Source organism: Episyrphus balteatus, chromosome 1, assembly GCF_945859705.1.
Source record: "Episyrphus balteatus chromosome 1, idEpiBalt1.1, whole genome shotgun sequence".
In the NCBI taxonomy this organism is placed as follows: Eukaryota; Metazoa; Arthropoda; class Insecta; order Diptera; family Syrphidae; genus Episyrphus; species Episyrphus balteatus.
Window position 1 is genome coordinate 94967715 of NC_079134.1, and position 23136 is coordinate 94990850.

Consider the following 23136-nt stretch of genomic DNA (forward strand, 5'->3'; position numbering starts at 1 on the left):
AAGAACGTCTCTAAAGGACATGTCTTTCCTAGTGTGAGTGCTGAAATTAAGCACTTTTGTCTTTTAGGTTCCGAGACGGAATCTTCAAAAGACCTTTGTTGCTTTGAGTCTCTACCGGTCAACCTTTTTTTCAGAACAGCTTTTGCCCATTCTAACTTGTTGGATTGCTCTGGGGAACGTTCGGCTGTAGGTATCAAACTTATTGCTCTATAGATCCCTATTGCGTTCCTTTAGTCATTACGGGACGCTTTTTTGCTTTCCTCTCCAGCGGAGGTGGAACTATAAGAGACAGCTACACTGCCACTGGGGATTTGAGCATTTTTAGGGTCAAGAAGCGGTCTGCTTTGAACAGAGGTGAGACTGTAAGAGACAGCCGTGTTATTGGTCGAAACAGCCTTTTCTGGACCCACAGAGTGAACTATTGCTGTATTTGGAGTAGTAATTTTGTTACTATGTTCCTCGGCGGAAGCATGACTATAAGAGACAGCCTTACTTCCGTCAGCGAGTGTAGTAAACAACGTGTCCTGAAGGGGTTTGCTTTGAATGAAGGTGGATTCGTAATAGACGGTCCGTTTTTCAGTCATAGCATCCCCTTCAGGTCCCGTAGAATTATCTACATTTTTTTGGGGGTGTCAGTAGTACTGTAAGAGACAGCCGTACTTCCACTGGTGGGAGCTAATTCCGTCGAAGAAGGAGGGTTAGCGCTACCCAAGGTAGCAGGGTTTGGATTGCTGGTTGTTCGCCGGCCTCCAGTTTTGCACTTTGAAGTCTTTCTGGAGGCTAAGGTCGACTCACCTTTCCTTTTGTTTTTGTCAGCGTTTCTATTTCTTTCCCCCATTTGTCACTGACGACTTAGCCTCTTTCGAAGCCAATCAATTTGATGCCCAGGACTTTTTAGTAGAACGTTTAAGCCTCTACAAGAACACATCTTGCTAATTTGATAATAATGACTTTTCAGTAAATTAGAAAACTGAAAAGTAAAAAAATGATGTTATATTTTTTTTATCTTTGACTTCGAATATCTTTCAAATGGTTATCTTATAACTTTAAACGAGCTAAAATTGTTTATATATATGTATATATATATATAAATATATATAAAATTGGGATCTCGGAAACGGCTCTAACGATTTCGATGAAATTTTCAGGGTTTGTTCATCTAAGCGAGTAAAAAATTTTGGAAGTATTTTTGGAAAAATCCGCCCACTGCCACGCCCACTTTTTTAACATATAAGTTTTTTCAGAAACGGCTCTAACGATTTCGATGAAATTTTCAGGGTTTGTTTATCTTAGCGAGTCAAAAGTTTTGCAAGTTTTTTTTGGAAAAATCCGCCCACTGCCACGCCCACTTTTTTAACATATAAGTTTTTTCAGAAACGGCTCTAACGATTTCGATGAAATTTTCAGGGTTTGTTTATCTTAGCGAGTCAAAAGTTTTGGAAGTTTTTTTTGGAAAAATCCGCCCACTGCCACGCCCACTTTTTTAACATATAAGTTTTTTCAGAAACGGCTCTAACGATTTCGATGAAATTTTCAGGGTTTGTTTATCTTAGCGAGTCAAAAGTTTTGGAAGTTTTTTTTGGAAAAATCCGCCCACTGCCACGCCCACTTTTTTAACATATAAGTTTTTTCAGAAACGGCTCTAACGATTTCGATGAAATTTTCAGGGTTTGTTTATCTTAGCGAGTCAAAAGTTTTGGAAGTTTTTTTGGAAAAATCCGCCCACTGCCACGCCCACTTTTTTAACATATAAGTTTTTTCGGGAACGGCTCTAACGATTTCGATGAAATTTTCAGGGTTTGTTTATCTAAGTGAGTAAAAAGTTTGGAAGTATTTTTGGAAAAATCCGCCCACTGCCACGCCCACTTTTTTAACATGGAATTTTTTTTTGGTAACCACTTTAAGGATTTCGATGAAATTTTCGGAGTTTGTTTATCTAAGTGAGTAAAAAGTTTGGAAGTATTTTTGGAAAAATCCGCCCACCTCCACGCCCACTTTTTTAACATGGAATTTTTTTTGGTAACAACTTTAAGGATTTCGATGAAATTTTAAGGTTTTGGTCCCCTAGCCGAATAAAATGTTTTGGAAGTACTTTTAGAAACATCCGCTCACAGCTACGCTTATTTTTCTCACATATTAGTTTTTTGGTAATTGCTTTAAAGATTTCGATAAAATTTTGAGGGTTTTTTCCTCTAGGCAAATACAACATTTTGAAAGTATTTTCTCTTACATTAGTTTTTTTTCGCGGAGACAGATTCAACGATTTCAATAAAATTTTGAAGGATGGTTCCATATTTTACGCATTGTTCTTTTTCTTTTTGTTACAATAACTAAACAAAAATTTTTAGATCATGACTTTTTTGATCATGTATTGAAACTTTTAAGTAATTTGTTAATTAGGTATCACACATTACCTTTGTCTTACGTTTTTCTTTTGATTAAATGCAACTATTGTTAACGTATAAAAATAAAATAACTCACAACAAGCCGACAAGGCTTAACTTGAAAAAAAGATTAACTTTATGTACACTATCCAAAACTTTCTGACCCGTAAATTAAAATTTGAACAAAAAGGGATCTCATTGCTGTAGGCATTTTCGATAATGCAGATTCCTGTAACCCTTCTATCCATTACTGATCGTCGTATGTGTATTCAAACGTAAATAAACTGGATTATAAAGTGGGAATGTGGTGTTTTGTAACCCGCGAAAAAACTGGTCATTGCAAACTCAAACCCACTCCAAAAAATTGCTGTTTACATTTGACTTTTTGCACTGAAAGTTATGACATTTAAAGATACCGAGCAAAGCTCGGTCACCCAGGTACTATTAATAAAATAAGTTTATAATATCTTTTTTTGTGTAGCAATCTGTTTTTTACAAGAATACCTATGTCTTGCCCATTTGATTGTTATAATATTTCAATTTGTTACAAAATTAATAACAAAAAAAAAACGAATTTTAAATGATTTTCTCAAACCTTGGACCTCAAATATATTTTAAACGGTTAGATAAACGAAAAATTGTATAAAACCTTTTTTATAGAGTGTTAAATTTGTTCACGATAGAATTTGTTTGTGATAAATATTATATTATGTGAAAAGATTTTGACGTTTTTTTAAAATTTTTTTCACAAAAGAAGAATCGAATTCGGTGTGAAGCTGTGATATTTTTTTTTTTTTTTCATTTCAAAATATCACAGAACGAGAATCGACCCTCAGGTCCTATTTTGTATTTGTATTTATTGAATTAAAATATAACTTAATATTAAGATTGTACATCTTTTAGATAATTAAGCCTTGTAATTGGAAAATTATACAATTAAATTAACATTATTATTAAAAAAATCAAAATTTAGAAAAAAAGCAATAATAAAAAGAGAAAATAGAAAGAGAGAAAAAATAGAAAAGAGAGAAGAGAAGAAGAGAAGAGAAAAACAATTTTAATTATAATGATCGTTAAGTTAAAACATGCCAGCGCGAGTAGCAAAGAACCATAAGATAGTTTGAACCTTAAATCGTTCGGAACTTTATTAAACTACACATATCAATTAATTAATGATTTGAGAACATAAAAAGGTACAATTTTAATGATTTGCAACATAAACTGGTTCAACTTAATAAGTTGTTAAGTACTTATTTAACTTCGTCTGAAATATTTTCAGATTTTCTGTTCTTCTTAAATTCACGTGGAAGCAAATTCCAAACGAGCCGCGCCAATAAAGAACTGTCGCTCAGATGTAAGACAAGTAAATCGGGGAATAGAGATAAGGTTGGTTCTATTTCATGAAAAAAACTCCTATAAATGTGAAGAAATGTTTAGGTACTAACTTTTCGTTAGGACCGAGTACTAGTGCTAGGACCTGGTCTAACTAGACCGGGTATAAGGCTGACTTAGGAGCTGTGTGAAGAAATTGGCCGCTAGACTCTTTAATTCACTACCTTTTGAATTACGAAGCATTCGCTCAACTGATTTGTTCAATAAAAACATAAGAAAATGGTTTTTAACTTTGATCTCAATGTAATCGATAACATAATCAGGATCCGTATACAATTTTTAATTTACTCTTTTTTCCCTTCAATAATTAATTTTTTTTTTTTTAATTATATCTCTTCAAGTGTTTACCCCACAACATTTCTTAATGTATAATTATGTCAAATCCTTATGTAACAAAAAATTTAGTCGGTACTTTCGATTCTTGTCTTTTGGCAACAGTTTGAACCTTCTTCTTATCTACTAAACGAAAAACACTTAAATATAATAATTAAATATAAGATAAATAAATTATGTTATAAATTATTTTTTAATTAATTTTGTTATATTCAAATTTAAAATTTGTAAAAAATATCTATTTTGTTAAAATGAAGAAAATAAAAAAAAATCCTAATCCCCACTGATTTCAATAGTTTTCTTATGAACAGAATGAATTGGGATTTAAATACGAATATCTTCTAAACGGTTAAAGCAATCAATTTGATGCTCAGGACTTTTTAGTAGAACGTTTAAGCCTCTACAAGAATACATCTTTTGATAATAATGACTTTTCAGTGAATTAGAAAACTGAAAAGTTAAAAAAATGATGTTAAAATTTTTTTATCTTTGACTTCGAATATCTTTCAAATGGTTATATTAATAAAATAAGTTTATAAGATCTTTTTTTGTGGAGTAATCTGTTTCCTACAAGAACACCTATGTCTTGCCCGTTTGATTGTTATAATATTTCAATTTGTTACAAAAGTAATAACAAAAAAAAAACGAATATTAAATGATTTTTTCAAACCTTGGACCTCAAATATATTTTAAACGGTTAGATAAACGAAAATGTGTATAAAGCCTTTTTTTGAGAGCGTTCAATTTCCTACAAGAATATGTAAAGAAATTGGCTTAAAAGTCGATATACATATAAAAAAATAATTTTTTTTAGTAGAAGATTGATGTAAAATTGGAAGATTGCGAAGCGGAGGACCTTCCCATTATGATAAAGAGCTCATATTTGGTGAGTATATTTAAGAGGTGTTTAGCAATCGATTTTTTGGAATATAAAATCAAAAAACGAATTTAGATTTTTTTGACCCACCCTACTATAGCACTAGGTACGGGTAGCGGTACAAAGCGGCACCGCATTGTGGTTTACCGTCACCAGGATGTCCCTGAATAAGATTAGGAAAATTTAAGGGGTTATTCTTGATTCTAAATTCAAAATTGTTCTACAGTAACACTCTATTTGCAAATTTGATACCATTTAGCGATGATTACAAAAGTCTACAGGGGTTTGGAAAACTGACCTAAGAATTTTTCAATGTGCCCGGCGTCCAACTTTAAATAAAAAACATAAATAATTATTATACACTTAGGAGCAAAAAAACGGAATCAAATAAATTATATTATATTAAAAACAAAAATTGCCATGGATAAAATATTTTTATTCAAAGTCTCATGGTCTCATTTTAAAGCTTGTATTTTTTACTTTGAATTGTTAAAAACATAAAAATGCGTACGATAGGGTTACCGCTATCTGTCAATAATTTGCACTTCATTTTTGTTTTAATGTTAAATTTTCAAGATACTCTCTGTTTCAATTTCAGTCTTTTTTTCCAACGATAGTATTAGCGTTGTCTGTCAATGAATTGCACTTAATTTTTTTTTTAATGTTAAATTTTCCAGATAATTTGTCTTTTAATTTCAGTTTTTTTCTTCCTTACATACTTCATTTATGTTGGATGGATGGAACCAACGAACGGATTTTTGAGTTCTTAGCATTGACTTAAAGCTTTTGTTTCAAGTTTTTCAATGGTACCATTATCATTCATGTATGTCGATTACTTCGCGACCAATTATCGTTTTTACAGACCGCAAAATTTGATTCCATTTTTTGGTTCCTAAGTGTATATGTAAATAGTTTAAACTTAGCTAAATAAATAAGTTGCTTAAAAAAAAATAGCCCTATAACCGGAGTGCGTTTGAAGGAGGTAGACTTCTATTTTTTGTCATGGGTTCAATGGAACTCTGAAGAAATAAATTCACATGCTCTGTGTAGTTGGAAACTCCAGATTCTCGTACTAATAAATAGGCATTCTATCAGCTCCAAAGGAATGCGACTGATAAACATGGTAGCACACTTGTTTTTGGTGTTTTTATTGCTATGGTGTGTAGCCACTTTATCGGATAAACGGTGTTATGGCCTAGAAAAAATACTAGGAAATCCTAAAGGTAAATTGCGACCAAGTTTGTTAAGCAATGGCTATCCATATAAGTACAAAGTAGCAATTCTGCAATGAAGTGCCCAGTTTCCAAATCTCAATTGGATTGAGATCTTGTGGAAAGACGTGGACAAAAGCGACTACATATTTATTTTAACGAATTAAATGTGAGTTTATTTGCTAATTTATTTTATTTACAAAATTTGCAATCCATTTCTTGATAGTTTCAGAAACTGTTTGCTCTCATAGCTAATATGTGTAAACATAAATGTGCCGTGGCGTCAGCATGAAACGACATGCACAAATTCAAAGGGGCCACAAATGCGTGGTCGTAATTAATAGCGATTATGGATTTAATAGATCTTGATACTTTATGTAAAAGAAGGACCATTATAAATGTCCTTTTTTGTGTTTAATTTATTGACAAATAAAGTTAACTCAAGTGAATTATTGTGTAAAATCAACATAAATGTCCCAAGTATGTAGATCTTTTCGAAATTATGAGCTTTTAAATTTAAGATTTAACAGAACTGTATATGGTCAGCATGAACCGCTCTTTGCAGCATGTGTCGATTTTAATAATTATAGCGATTATATAAATTTTAATAATAATTCAAACAATCTAAAAATATTGTTAAAAAATGTAATTGAATGAAAAATTGTAAATAGGCTAAGAATATATTTTGTAGCTAAATAAATAAATAAATAAAATGTACACATGCGTGATCGTTATCAAATATACATATTTATATGGGCGAAAAGGTCTTATTACAAAAACATTCTCTGGAAAGAATGGTCTCATCCAAAACGTTGAACTTAAAGTACTTAAAGTAGCAGACAACGGTGAATAATGAGCTCAGTTCAAATACTATTTTTACTGCCATTTGATATAGTTTAAGAATCCTTTGACCCTTCAAGGGGGGGGGGGGGGGGCGGTAATGTACCGTGGCATCAGCAACTTCGTTTCAGGAACAACTTCAAAATGTAGAAGTGTTCGACAATGAAGCAATGAACTAAATTACTATAAGTGTTGATAATAAAAATAACTTGAGACTGAGCTGTAATACTTAAATAAAGTTTATTTAAATTTTTTATATCATCTCAAAATATTATTCAGAAAAAATATACATAGGTATATTTTTAAACAAAAACTTAAGAACAAATTTTAAATATATTTTTATTAAAGATGAGAAGAACGATAAGTAAGCAGAAGGTAAATGGGTAAAATATAAATATTATAGTTCATGTTTTCTCTACCAGCTGAACTATTGACAATAAATAAAAAAATGTATACCCCAAATTGCAACTTACCCGTGCCACCAAGCATTAAAAGTTTCTCATTGGAATAGTAGCATATTTAATTTTAGCCAAAAGTTTGTTCCCAAGATTCGAAGGTTGGCATGGGTACTTTATTTAACGTAATACAAAAACAACGCAAGATATATCTGTTTTTGGATTTTCAAATCACAAAACTAGTTTCCCTACTCGCCATGTGGGGTGATCGGTAATATTAGTCGCCTCCGTTTAATTGCACTTTTGTTTTTTAAAATTAGAAATAGTCTCTTATTTTGACCTTTTCCTTTGTTGTATGAAAAAAAAATGCCTATATTTAAATAATAAACTTACTTCCAAATGTTCCTCATCCATTTCAACCTTGGTCATTTTTAAACCAGGAGTTCCTTTCGCTTGCTCAAGCATTGTTGGGCTCGTATCACAAAGAAACAAATGTTGAACAGTTTCAGCAAGAACATGATTAGAAACGAAACCGCGGCTACATCCAATATCAGCAGCATTTTGGAATATACGCTTAATGTCGAAAATACGATCAGAGAGCCGGTAACCAACTTCTTCTTTTATGTAATCAAATAAGGCTACATCTGGACTTTAAGCTTATGAAATACCATTGTTTATTTTGGGAAAGAATTAAAACCTTACTTTCTAGCAGCTCTCTCCTTTTGTAAATATTTTGTTTTACGATCGAAAATATTTACCCCAGAGGCTACTTGGGAAAAAAGCCGACAAGATTTCCGTCTATTCTCAAATGGGTATAATTTAGTTCCGGTAGTGCACAGCACATGAATGAATGGTTTAAAGTTGTTTTTTTGTAAAATATAATTCATGATTACAAAAATTTTGAATTATAAAACGAAAAACTGCATGGACTCTTTTTTCGAATTTTCCTTAGACTCAAGACTCAAATTTGACATTTCTCTATTGATTTAAAATTTGTTGTTGTTGTAAGGGGAACTTCCAACGCTTGTCAGTATTGTGACTTGGGAATGAGTGTCAGGGGAAGTATGACACTAACTTTCCCAAATAAAAAAAAGAGCCCTTCAAGCAAGAAAACGGAGTCCAGAAAAGACAGTCCGACCTCCGACCGAGAAAAGCGGGGTTGCACTCACACACTTGCAACTTTTTGTGTATGAACACAAAGTCTAAGAGAATCGTGGTGAAAACTGAGAAAAGGAAAAAAAAAAGTAGACAGACATAGCCAACAAGAGCAAAAGCGTCATTTTGTTATTTTTTGTTGAAGTGTTTAGTCGCGTCGTGTCTCGTGTCGTTGTTAATAAAATATAAGTGTAATTATAAACAATTATATCAAACTATTAGCAATATGGAAACAAAAAAAGGTATGTTGTATATATCGCTCAAAGTGTTTGGATTAAAATGATGTGTTTCTGTTTGTGTTGTAGATGTAATCTCTAATGATGAAGAAAAAGGCAGAAGGTGAAACATGCGATTGGGCATCTAAAGAAACACCAACAACAGCAGCTACAACAAATAAAATAAAATGAAAAAAATGTATTCTATTTTATATTGTATATATTGTGAAAATTTCGTTTGCCAAATTAAATAAAAAAAACAGTTTTAGTGAAAAAAAAAAAAAATCTAGTTCTTTTTTTGGTCGCAAATGCGAAACGTCATCCCTTTTTGATTCCTCTTTCTGGTAGGTTTTTGCTGCTCCGACTCAGGTCCGCCTTCGGCTCCATTTTCTCGGAATGGAGATTTTCACCACACCAATACATATGCAATCGACTTCGCGGTGATTATAATTTCCATACTAATTTGAGCCGCCTTCGGACCAGTTTCTGATCCGAAGTCGGACTCAGCTCCGCCTCAGGCGGAGCGGATTCGGACCGAGGTCGGACCTGTTTGCTTGAAGGGAGAAAATATACCTGTTTTTGTTCTATTTGTCTTGATTGAAATAAAAACCGTTTTGTTTAAAAGATTTCAAAAGAATCTAAATATAAAACACTTTATTTAACTTTTCTTAAGAAAACAAAAATTATGTGGAAAGTTCGAGAGCATAAAAAGAAAATAGTTCGTTGGCGTTACAAAAAGGAATGAATTTTGAATTTGAGTTGTATCTTTTCGTTGATGTGCGGCGCCAGCATAGATACAGAGTCGCCACAATCACTCCCCCCTGAGTGGCTTTGGAGCTGGAAGTTGAAAAGACACGGTCCGTCTTTGTTGGTACGTTTGTTGTGGCGGATCCATGCTGGAATCCCAATGATGCGATGGAATTTGTTGTAAAGTTGATTCTTGTGATGTGTTATCTGCTTGATCTTCGTCAGATTTATTTGTGTAACACAGTTTTAACCTTTCGATTGAAACACTTTTTTCTTGATTATTGATATTTAATTTGTAGATGCGGTCTGATGTTCATTCGATGATTCTGTAAGGACCTTGATACGGAGGTTTTAATGGTGCTTTAAGATGGTCGCAGCGCAACCAAACGTGGGTGCAGGTGTTGAGATCTTTAAAAACAAAGATTCTTGCTTTGTTGTGATGAGCAGTAGGTGTTGGCCGAATTCCACGCATGAATTTACGATGTTTTTCAATGAAGAATGCTGGATCTGATGGAAAATCTGATGAAACGAAAAACTCTCCGGGTATTCTGAGGCATGTCCCATAAAGCATTTCTGCCGGAGTGGCTTGAATATCCTCCTTAAATGAAGTTCTAAGTCCAAGCAAAACTGTTGGCAATACTTCAGTCCAAGGTTTTGGAGAACACATGAGTGCTGCTTTCAATGCTCTGTGCATTCTTTCGACTATACCGTTGGACTGAGGATGGTAGGGTGTAGTTCTTGTTTTCTTTGTTCGTACAAGGTTGGTGAGAGCATTAAAGAGCTGATTCGAACTGAGAGCCTTGATCTGATGTTATTGTAACAGGTGATCCGTAATGTGCAATCCAGTGATTGAATAAGGTTGTTGCGACTGTGTCTGCGGTCATGTCTTTTATCGGAACAGCTACTGGCCATCTTGAAAAACGATCTATCATAGTTAGGCAGTATTGATAACCTTGAACCATGGGTAAAAAGATGATGTCAATGTGTAGATGGTTAAATCTCGAGTCTGGGACTGTGATGTGATCGGGTTGGAGTTTGTTATGACGGTGCACTTTGGCTCTTTGACATGCTATGCAATCTCGGGACCATTGTAATACGTCTTTTCGAATTCCGGGCCAAGTAAATTTTTGTCGCAGAAGTCGTGAAGTTGTTCTGCCACTAGGGTGTGAGGTGTTATGAATGGTTTCGAATGCTGTTCTTCGTAGTGACTTTGGAATATATGGTCTGACAATTCCTAATGATATATCAGAATATATGTGGATACCTGGTTCAGCTTGTAGTTTTTGTAGATGCAGTGATGTTGGATTTTTAAGTAGCTCTTGTAGGTGGACATCTTTTTGTTGTTCGTCACGTATGTTCTCTTAAAATGGTTGGCATGGCTATGGTGCTTACTCGAGAGAGCGCGTCTGCAACAATGTTATCATCACCTTTTAGATAGACTATCAGGGCTATTCTGGAGTTGTGATGCTCACAAGTCACAATTTTTTGTGAGGTTATTTTTGTGAGGTTTGTTATGAGGTTGTCACAATTTGGTATTCTGCGGAAAACCTCATAAGAAACCTCACAACGAATTCACCACTATAGAGGTGAGTTTCTTTTTTGACAGCCAGCTGATTTGTCAAACAAATTAAAAATTTTAATTGAAAAAAGTTTTTTTATCTTGTCTATTGTTAATTTTTAAAAAAATCGTCAGAGAAGTGAATATTGACTTCTTAAAAATCATCCTAGCAACACATACGTCCAATTCCAAAGAAGAAAAAATGCTAAGATACTCTCAAATCTCAATCTTTATCATGTAAGATGTAAGTGGTAGCAAAGTGGAAAGATTTGTGTGAAGTGAAAACCCACATACGGAATGAAACAAGCCAAGACAATCAAGAACTACGTTCATATCGATCTTCAAGTAATGAAAAGGTAAGTCAGAGTCATCAAAAACAAAGAATATATATAATACGATTCACTTATTCGCAGCCCGATGACATCGTCAAGGAAGGAGGACCCAGGACGTGAGGAGAAAGGCCAAGAGTGTAAAAAAACAGTTAATAGGTACATATATGTATATGTACATTCTTTTGTTTTAAATGAGACTTGGCCATACTAAAATCCTCAATATTTTCCTATTAGGTTTCACAAACGGTGGAGTTATGGATGCAGATTCAAGGAATGAAAACAACGTTTTTATTTCTTCTCGGTTTATTCGAGTGACTTCGATGAAAACCGACCGAATTTGAAAAATTTAATGACAATGGGAGTCATCGATGATCGTCGATTGCCATCAACTTGTTTGTGTCCAGGAAGCAACGAAATCCTCGGTTTCAATTCTAGCCAGCGAAAGAGCTTCTTGAACTCAGTTAAACTCACAATGATTAGTGAGAGAAGTGGGTGGAAGTGTCAAACAAATGCTACAACATAAAAAGACCGAAGAGGGCTTAGAGGTTTTCGACTGGGAAATCATGTTTATCATTGTCGACGGTTTCTTCACAGAACAGCACACACTCTGAATAAAAGGAGAAAAGGCTGCCGTGCCTGGCAAGCGGCTGATTTGTCTGTAGAAGTGCAATACTTTCTCATGTTTACAATGCCAGGAGGCATCGTTAGAAGGCATCATTGAAAGATCAAAATTAATTTGTGAATAAATTATTATTACATATTATTAACTAATCTTAAAAAACCATAACAGTTTAAACATAAAACCACAAATACAATTGTAAAATAAAACATCAACCAATTAAATTTATTATAAACTAAATGGCAAATACACAAAAAATATTAAAGATCCATAAGAATGATTTATTAAAAAGTTTTAGTCAAATTTAATCACTAAATTAAATTAAACAACTAAGTGGCGTCTATGAAGTAACCTGCACCAACTGCAACCAAAAATATATAGGTCAAACAAGAAGAGCATTACAAACTAGGTTCAATGAACATCTTCGTGCAGTAAAATGTAAGAAACTTGAGAATGCAATCGCCTCCCACGCATATGATGTTAACCACGAAGTACCGCACAACAAATTTGGAATAGAAAATAGGTGTGTTTTTTATTACAACCGGTCTTAACTGGACAAAAAAAAACGCAGTCTGGGCTAAGCAATTTACATGTTAAATACAACAACACCTTAGCCCCTTGGGCTTAGTTGTTTAGCCCGGAGATTTCTCTGGGCTTAACTTTTTGAAGAGTTTTAAATCCGTGCTACCAAACTAATTTTTTCATAAATTGTTTAGAATTTGTTTAAAAACGTGAAAACTCACGTTTGGAAGGACAAAATGTATTAAAATAGTTTTGCTACCATACATTTTTGTATCTCTATGTAAAACATACATGAAAAATACAAGAAAATGACGAAAGCGAAAAATATGACAACTCTAAATTTTTGTTGTGTCTGCTGTTTTCGGAACATTCAATATACAGTGCTGCCAAGATTTCAGGTTAAGCCCCGAGGCGTTTTTTTTGTCCAGTTAAGACCGGTGGTAATAAAAAACACACCTAATATTCGCCTTTTAAAATCAATCAGCAGACCTTCAAAGCTTGATGCTTATGAATCGTTATATATACATATAAATGACAACCTGATGAATCTTGAACCAGGAGCAATTCAATCACCTTTGTTTGGTTGTTTAAAAACAATAACAAAATAAGAAATAATTTTTTTTTTTCATGCTATCAATAGGTGTGTTTTTTATTACCACCGGTCTTAAGTGGACAAAAAAAACGCCTCGGGGCTTAACCTGAAATCTTGGCAGCACTGTATATTGAATGTTCCGAAAACAGCAGACACGACAAAAATTTAGAGTTGTCATATTTTTCGCTCTCGTCATTTTCTTGTATTTTTCATGTATGTTTTACAAAAAGATACAAAAATATATGCTAGCAAAAGTATTTTAATACATTTTGTCCTTCCAAACGTGAGTTTTCACGTTTTTAAACAAATTCTAAACAATTTATGAAAAAATTAGTTTGGTAGCACAGATTTAAAACTCTTCAAAAAGTTAAGCCCAGAGAAATCTCCGGGCTAAACAACTAAGCCCAAGGGGCTAAGGTGTTGTTGTATTTAACATGTAAATTGCTTAGCCCAGACTGCGTTTTTTTTGTCTAGTTAAGACCGGTTGTAATAAAAAACACACCTAATATAAATGTAACTTTACTATGTATGTAATTGTTTTTGTTTTTTCATTTTCATTTTGTTTTGCACTGTTTCGATGATGGTTCCTCAGTTGTGGACCAAAATGCATACTATAATTTAATAAATATATTCTTTGTTTGCATAATGTAAATTGAGTATTTTTATTTACGAATTCACGGTCTATAAGGAATTGAATTTTCAAACGTTTATATAAACTGACCACAAACAGGCTTTAATTTCTCAGATTCATTTTTTTGTCATTTTTTTGAATCTCAGGACGCAAATAGATCATGAAATCTGAGATTTGTCCACTATTTCCCCTCTTCACCCCCCCTTTCAGCTGTCAAATTCACAATAGAAAACGACATTAGTGATTAAGGGAGAATGGGCATTTTGGACGTTGAGCGGCCATCAATAAAATTGGTATCAAATGAAAGAATTATAGCTCAGGAAAAACTTTTATTATGGACGTTTCGCTGTATTGCGTTAAGAATGCAAGATAATGCAGTATTAGTATTGTTAATGCATTGTTCAATGTATGAAGGAAAAACTGATTTATATTTTTATATGGAACTAGCTAACCCCACCCGCTTCGCTGAGTGCATTTATGAAAAAAATTTAACCTGTGTGAAAATAATTTAAAACCGAAAAAGTGAATTTATATTGTAACGATGAATTACTGAACTACTTTTAAGATAAAAGTCTGAACACACTACCTACTACTGCAAAGGTAGAAATGTGAACGGACCTTTAGTAATTAAGAAAAATATCTCACTGAACACATCTAAAAATATCCCACTGAACGCATCTAAAAATATCTCACTGAACACATCTCAAAATATCCCACACTGAACACATCTCAAAATATCCCACTAGACTGGAAGTATGAAGTGCCCTTCCTGGAAAGGAAGTTTAGAGAGACAGGGACGAGAGCCTTCGAGGACGTTTTCGAGTCTCGAGATTCCGGTATAAAAGGCAGCGTAGACACCGACCGGAGACAGTTTAATCTTGAAAGTGAAAGAGTACAGTACAAAGTGAAATAAAGTGTTGCGAATTGTTAGTAGTAAATAAAGTGATTTAAAAGTGTGTTTGTTTGAGCGAATAATAAAAGTAAATTGAGTTGAAATAAAGTGTGTTCTTATTTGAACGGAAATATAAGTGTAAATTAAATAAGTTTTATTGTGAACCCGGAATAAAACATTACATTGGTGTCAGAAAAGTGGAATAAAACTTATTTATTTGTGCGAATCAGATAATTTCGCGAATAAAATAAAAAGTGCGCGTGTGTTTTAACAATAAACAAAGTGTAAAACATTTTGAAATAAGTAAAAGCGCTCGCGTTTTGAAAAGTTAAAATGGGTAAAACACTAAATCAGTTAAGTTTGACTGAGTTGAAGGCGGAATTGACTAAGCGAAGTCTTCCTACTGCTGGATCGAAAAATGATCTCATTATTCGTCTACAGGATTATTTAACCCAGAAAAACGAAGATTTGGATACATTTCAATTCGAAGTTGAAATGATAGAAGAACGAGTAAGTACTAGTTCCGATATGTCATCCATGATGGCTGTTCTCCTTGCAAAATTTGAAGAACAGAAAGAACAAATTGAGACACAACGCAAGGAACAGAGAGAACAATTAGAAAAACAACAGAGTAGTGTTCTCGAAAAAATTGAGACACAACGCAAAGAACAGAGAGAACAATTAGAAAAACAACAGAGTAGTGTTCTCGAAAAAATTGAGACACAACGCAAAGAACAGAGAGAACAAATGGAACAACAACGCACAGAGCAAAAGAACCTTCTAGATGAACAGAAAAACCTCATCGAAGGTAAGCTTGATGCTATCGAGAACAAGTTCATTGCTCTTGATGCTTCCATCAAAGGTGTTGAAAAACAATCTCAAGAAAAGTTCGAGAAAGTTGAAGAAAAACTCGAAAAAGTAGAAATAAAATTCGATGACAAATTGAAAGGAATGGAAGTGAAAATGCAAAGTTTTACCGAAGAACTTGACAGGGTTCGAAAAATTAAGGTGCGAGAAAGTTCTGGTGAGTATTTAAAGAAGAGTATCAAAACGGCGCATTTTGCGCTACTTGGGTCATCAAGCTAGGATGCTTATGACCGCCATCTCTACCATTTAAAGAAGAAGGAAATGCATCCACCAACCTTTGATGGACAAAGTTCTTGGTCGATCTACAAGAAACAGTTTGAGGCAGCTGCCACAACAAATGGCTGGGATGACGAAGACAAATGTATAGCGCTGACTCTTGCTCTTAGAGGTCCTGCTGCTGAGTTGTTACAAACGTTACCACCAGAAAAGAATGGTAACTTTAACGCTCTTGTCCAGGTCATTGAAAAACGCTTTGGAGATGGCCATATGCAGGAAGTCTTCCGCGTCCAACTCAATACAAGAGTCCAGAAAAGAGGAGAAACTCTGCAACAACTTCAAGCAGATATTGAAAGGTTGGCTCATCTGGCATATCCGACAGCAGGAGACGACATTATCAATCAGTTTGCGACAGAAGCCTTTGTACGTGCTGTATCTGATATAAATCTTCAGCGAGCAATTCGAACAGCTGGAAAACGTTCCCTTCCTGAAGCATTAGCGTTTGCACTGACTATGGAAGCAGCAGAACAGGCTTCTCAAGGCGTTCATCGGGTAAGAGAAGTTGCAGTGGAGGAATGCTCTTGTCAAAAACTCGCGTTCCAAAGAAACCAGCGAGACGGAGCTGCTCGATGCTGGAACTGTAACAAGACAGGACATCTCCAGCGGCAGTGCAGATTGCCACCAAGAAGAACTGCTTGCGAACACTGTGGAAACAGGAATATTGCCCAACAACAGGTAAGCGATACAACTGACACTCATGCTCATCTTGTTTCCCATTCGGGAAACGAGTAAGGACCAACTTCGAGGGGCAGAAGCTGGTTTCTGGTATCGATGGCCCCAGAACCACAATTCAAGTCTCACAGAGTAAACGAGACAACAAAAGTCTGACAGTGGAGGCGACCATAAACAACAAACAACACGTGGCTACAATTGACACCGGTGCCACCGCCTCTATTGTACGAAGAGACTTGGTGAAGATGACATGGCTACATAACACCAACAGCTACCGTCTGAAGACAGCCACAGGAGAAGCAGCAAGGGTGTACGGTGAAGTTCGTCTTACGATCCGTATGGCAGAACTAGAGTTTTCGCATGTGTTTTTGGTGGCAGATATATGGGACGAGTGCATCATTGGAATCGACTTCATGAAGGACCATGAAATCATTTTGGATATAGGTAATCAAGTCCTGAAATACAGAAATGTGGAGATCCCAATGGTCTATGGCAACGAAAATTCAACAACAATTAGAACTGTCATCAAAGAAGACATGTGCCTGCCTCCTTCTTCAGAAGTTTTTGTGTGGACGAAACTAAAGGGGAATATTGGAAGCCATCGATACCTCATGGTTGAGCCAGAAGTTGAACAAAGTTCCCAAAACATCATCATCGGGAAGACTCTTGTGGCACCAAAGAACAACATGGTACCTGTACGGATACTTAACATCAAACCGTACCCAATCAAGCTTAAGAAAGGAGAAGTTGTTGGGCAATGTGAATCTGTGGCCGCAATTACTAAGATCAACGAGGTGGATACACAGATGACTATGAACTCGGAGAAACTAAAGAAACAAATTCTCAAATCAGACAACTTGAGTCAACATCAGCTTAATGTTGCGGGAAGTCTTCTTCACGAATATGCTGATATGCCCCAGCTACTTTTGAGCGCTTAATGGAGTGCGTTTTAAATGGATTAACCTGGAAATCTTGCCTAGTCTATTTGGATGATGTCATCGTTTACGGGAAAACATTTGATGACCATTGTGAAAACCTAAAGGCTGTATTCCAAAGGCTACGAGAAGCACATCTTAAGTTGAATCCAAAGAAATGTGCACTTTTCAAGACCGAGGTTAAATATTTGGGGCATATCATCTCATCCCAAGGAGTGAAGACTGATCCTGAAAAGGTTGACACTGTGAAGAACTGGCCAACCCCTCAGGACAAGCATCAACTTCGGAGTTTCCTCGGTCTGGCAACGTACTATCGACAATTTGTGAAGGATTTTGCGAGAATCGCCAAAAGCTTGCACCAACTTACGGAGAAGGGTAAACCCTTTAAATGGTCAGGTGAGTGTGAGAAAAGCTTTCAGGAACTGAAGCTGCGGTTATGTGAAGCTCCTGTGCTGGCCTATCCAACTCCAGGCAAACAATTCATCATTGACGCAGATGCAAGTAATGTTGGAGTTGGTGCTGTTTTATCGCAAGTTCATGACGGAGAAGAAAAGGTCGTTGCCTATTTCAGCAAGGTACTCTCGAAACAAGAAAGAAACTATTGCGTGACCAGAAGGGAACTTCTAGCTCTAGTATTGGCAACAAAGCACTTCCATAAGTACATCTATGGACAGAAGTTCCTTCTTCGCACAGATCATGGTGCACTAAATTGGCTTTTGAACTTCAAAAATCCAGAGGGTCAAGTAGCAAGATGGATCGAGATACTTCAGACGTATCAATGTCAGATTCAACATCGAAGAGGAAAACTGCATTCAAATGCAGACGCATTATCTCGACGCCCGTGCAAGCAAGACTGCAAACATTGCACACTACTAGAAGAAAAGGAAGATGTCGCTGTTAGAAGAACGAGAGCTGATCCCATTTGCGGCTGGAGTAATGAAGAACTCAGAATGGCCCAACAGGAAGATTCGGACATCGAACCCATCCTTGCATGGAAGGAACATCAAGAGAAACCAGAATGGGCCGACATCTCCGACCGAAGCCCCACTCTAAAAGCATATTGGGCACAATGGGACTCACTTCATGTGCAAGAAGGGCTACTCAGGCGTAAGTGGGAATCCGCAGATGGTAAATCCTATGTAATACAGCTAGTCGTACCTCAGTCAAAGGTAAATGATGTTCTCCGAGAGATGCACGGTGGAACTTCTGGAGGCCATTTAGGCATCAACAAGACGCTGGAAAAGCTACGACAGCAATTCTACTGGTTACGTATGAGAGAAGACGTTGAAAAGTGGTGCCGAAAATGTGATACTTGTGCCGCTAGCAAAGGACCAGCTAGAAAAATCCAAAGCAAGATGCAGCAGTACAATGTGGGTGCACCTTTTGAGAGAATTGCAATAGACGTAGCAGGTCCTTTCCCCGAAACCAACAACGGAAATCGATACATCCTTGTAGTGATGGACTACTTCAGCAAATGGCCTGAGGCATTTGCCATTCCAAACCAGGAAACCAAAACAGTTGTGGATAAGATTGTCTTTCATTGGGTGAGCAGGTTCGGAGTACCCATGGAACTTCATTCCGACCAAGGAAGGAACTTCGAATCTAAGATTTTTCAAGAGGTTTGCTCACTCCTTGGCATCAAGAAGACGCGAACAACACCGCTTCATCCACAATCTGATGGGATGGTTGAGCGATTTAACAGGACACTTAAGGAACACCTGTCAAAAGTAGTCAATGATAATCAACGAGACTGGGACCGACATATTCCATTATTCTTGATGGCTTATAGAAGTGCAACACATAGTTCTACTGGACATACACCATCGGAAGTCCTATTTGGCTCAACAATACGTCTGCCAAGTGAGATAAAATTTGGAAGTGTTCCAAACGAGCCACATGAAATGGATGAGTACGTAGATAAACTGAAAGGAACACTGGCTGACATTCACCAACGGACAAGGACAAATATAAAAGCGTCTAGTGACAGGATGAAAACAAGATATGACGCACGAGCGACAGCAACAGGGTTTCAAGAAGGAGAACTTGTGTGGTTTTACAATCCCCACCGACAAAAGGGACTATCACCGAAGCTACAACAAAACTGGGAAGGCCCTTACACAGTAATAACCAGAATTAACGACGTGGTTTACCGTATACAAAGAGGGGTAAGAGGCAAACTAAAGGTAGTTCATTGTGACCGTTTACATCGTTATAATGGTGATAGAAGCAATGGAGTTGTTCGGGACGAACAATCCTAAGAGGGGGGCAATGTAACGATGAATTACTGAACTACTTTTAAGATAAAAGTCTGAACACACTACCTACTACTGCAAAGGTAGAAATGTGAACGGACCTTTAGTAATTAAGAAAAATATCTCACTGAACACATCTAAAAATATCCCACTGAACATATCTCACTGAACACATCTCAAAATATCCCACACTGAACACATCTCAAAATATCCCACTAGACTGGAAGCCTTCCTGGAAAGGAAGTTTCGAGAGACAGGGACGAGAGCCTTCGAGGACGTTCTCGAGTCTCGAGATTCCGGTATAAAAGGCAGCGTAGACACCGACCGGACACAGTTTAATCTTGAAAGTGAAAGAGTACAGTACAAAGTGAAATAAAGTGTTGCGAATTGTTAGTAGTAAATAAAGTGATTTAAAAGTGTGTTTGTTTGAGCGAATAATAAAAGTAAATTGAGTTGAAATAAAGTGTGTTCTTATTTGAACGGAAATATAAGTGGAAATTAAATAAGTTTTATTGTGAACCCGAAATAAAACATTACAATATAATACGATTCACTTATTCGCAGCCCGATGACATCGTCAAGGAAGGAGGACCCAGGACGTGAGGAGAAAGGCCAAGCGTGTAAAAAAACAGTTAATATGTACATATATATGTACATTCTTTTGTTTTAAATGAGACTTGGCCATACTAAAATCCTCAATATTTTCCTATTAGGTTTCACAGACGGTGGAGTTATGGATGCAGATTCAAGGAATGAAAACAACGTTTTTGATTTCTTCTCGGTTTATTCGAGTGACTTCGATGAAAACCGACCGAATTTGAAAAATTTAATGACAATGGGAGTCATCGATGATCGTCGATTGCCATCAACTTGTTTGTGTCCAGGAAGCAACGAAATCCTCGGTTTCAATTCTAGCCAGCGAAAGAGCTTCTTGAACTCAGTTAAACTCACAATGATTAGTGAGAGAAGTGGGTGGAAGTGTCAAACAAATGCTACAACATAAAAAGACCGAAGAGGGCTTAGAGGTTTTCGAGCGGGAAATCATGTTTATCATTGTCGACGGTTTCTTCACAGAACAGCACACACTCTGAATAAAAGGAGAAAAGGCTGCCGTGCCTGGCAAGCGGCTGATTTGTCTGTAGTAGTGCAATACTTTCTCATGTTTACAATGCCAGGAGGCATCGTTGGAAGGCATCATTGAAAGATCAAAATTAATTTGTGAATAAATTATTATTACATATTATTAACTAATCTTAAAAAACCATAACAGTTTAAACATAAAACCACAAATACAATTGTAAAATAAAACATCAACCAATTAAATTTATTATGAACTAAATGGCAAATACACAAAAAATATTAAAGATCCATAAGAATGATTTATTAAAAAGTTTTAGTCAAAGGAGAATGGGCAAGTTTTTATGAAACGTGGACGTTACGCGGCCAGGAATGAATTTGTTATTTTTTGATGTACTTAAGGTTTACATACATTGTGCAGAAGTTTTATCCCTGTGACGTATTTCAATAACGGATAAAATGAATTTTTGCATTTAACACTTTATATATGTCTCAATGTTATAACTCAATTGTGTATTTTAAGTGCAAAATATTATTTTCTGTCATTTTCCCTGAGTCTGAAGACCTTTATCTTGAAAATCCAACCACTAGAACCCAAACTATAAGCATTTTAAAACAACAAATTCAAGCCTATTTTTAGAGTTTTGTTGTTCAATTTTTTGTTACTTTGAATTGTTTGAAAACTTTCGAGCCTGAAATGGTTGTCTTAAAAATCTTATATTATGAGTTCTAATGGTCGGATTTTCAAGATTAATGTTTAGGGAAAATGACAGAGCATCATATTTTATATCTTATATATAAAAATGAGTTCGTTTAGTGTGTGTGGCCGATAAAATAATAAAAGTTGATGAATTTTTGATCAGCAAAGGAAAATTTCGCCAGGAAGAGAAACAACCGGGGGGCTTAACCAGGACAACTTTCTTTACACGTTGTTGCAGCTTGAAAATCTCAAAATCAGACTGCAATGCCCAAATTTAAAACCGATAGTTTGTCCTTCAGTCGGCACACGGGTGCGAATTTGGCGCACACACATGAAATGTATAATAAAGTTCTGATCTTCGGTTTTATTTTTACGAATAAAACATGGGCACAGTTTGGAATGTTTGCTCCAAATCGTGCAGAGCAAGATTTTCTTGATCAAATGGAGGGACGATTGCATTGAACTAAAAATGTTTGCTTAAACTAATGTGCCGAAGTTAAATGATCAACAAAAGTATGTGTACGAAACAATTAAACAAGGTGTGATCAATTAGAGTTTGGGTTTGTGTTTTTCATATGCACCTGGTTCCTGATGGTACGGGGAAACATTTCGTATATTATAAATTGCAACATCTAAAAAATAAAAAAGCACTGGCTCTGGCTTCTTCTGGAATTAATGATACGTTATTAAATAGTAACAGTACAGCTCACTCTGCTCTTAAGTTGCCTTAGTGTCAGGTTATTGTGTGGATGAGACCAAAATGGCGCACTTAAAATTGAAGTTTTAGATTTCACTTTGATGGATTTGCGATAAAGTCAAAAAATATTGGAACAATGTTCGTGTATGAATAAAAAACTACAGGGGAAGTGGGGGCAAGAGCGCCTATGGGGGCAAACCGGTTTTGTACTACGTTGTATGAAAAAGTAAAATTGGCAACACTTGTAATATAAAATACATGCCTTTTAGTATGATCGATCACATCTGTAAGATTTCAGTTGAGGCGCCGAAGAATGGGTGCGTTCACATGCGCACAGATACCCTATCCAAGATACCTAAGTATCCGATACGTTTGTGAACACGAAACAGCTGTTCATCAAATCTCCCATAAGATACACGAGAATCCAGAAATTTTTAGGATACCTTTGGATTTTTTTGCTTGTCAACACAGCTGATCGATCAGCTGAGATTTTATATGGGATTACAACAACACAAAGGTATCCGGATACCCTTGGATCGGTACGTGAACGCACCCAATGACTGTACATTTTGTGATTTTTCATCAAATTGTTATCGTTCAGTGAAAAGTCAGCTGTATTTTTAACAGTGAAAAAATTAAAATTTTGAACTTTTTCTTTTTTTTATAATAGAAAGTGAATATTTCTAAGTAGTTATTGGACATTGGTAATGGAAAATAATGCCACTTGAATCTGAACGCCAAACTACACTACGAACGAATTTTTAATGCAATCGAGGAAAAAATTGCTTTAAACTGTGTTTCCAAGCATAAAGGAAAACTACAAAAATAACGGTTGGTTAAATGGGTAATACATTAACCAGGAACTCCGCAATAGGAGCGCCAATTATATTGCTTCGGAATATCAATCAACCTAAACTTTGTAATGGTACCCGTAAAGAATTTAATGGCAAATCTGATTGAAGCTA

The 23136-nt window shown here is 35.7% G+C and overlaps 1 protein-coding gene and 1 long non-coding RNA gene across 5 annotated transcripts in view; one reads left to right on the forward strand and one right to left on the reverse strand.

Annotated features, from left to right (window-relative positions):
* Positions 1-8341, reverse strand: part of LOC129907787 (arginine-hydroxylase NDUFAF5, mitochondrial) — a 139453-nt gene extending 131112 nt beyond the window's left edge. Inside the window, exons 1-2 of one of the 4 annotated variants that reach the window (XM_055984162.1) lie at positions 8135-8341; positions 7826-8081 (exon numbers count right to left, since the gene is read on the reverse strand). In XM_055984162.1, the coding sequence (XP_055840137.1) occupies positions 7826-8081; positions 8135-8319 (441 nt within the window). In that variant the 5' untranslated portion in view covers positions 8320-8341. Of the gene's footprint in view, positions 1-7825; positions 8082-8134 lie in introns of those variants that run through there. The other 3 variants (XM_055984163.1, XM_055984161.1, XM_055984160.1) reach the window with 3 other exon arrangements.
* Positions 8342-9199: 858 nt separating this feature from the next.
* LOC129907790 (uncharacterized) lies at positions 9200-12547 on the forward strand. Its single transcript, XR_008771156.1, has 3 exons — positions 9200-11463; positions 11521-11595; positions 11674-12547. It is a non-coding gene; the product is annotated as an uncharacterized LOC129907790 (long non-coding RNA).
* The last annotated feature ends 10589 nt before the right edge of the window (positions 12548-23136 follow it).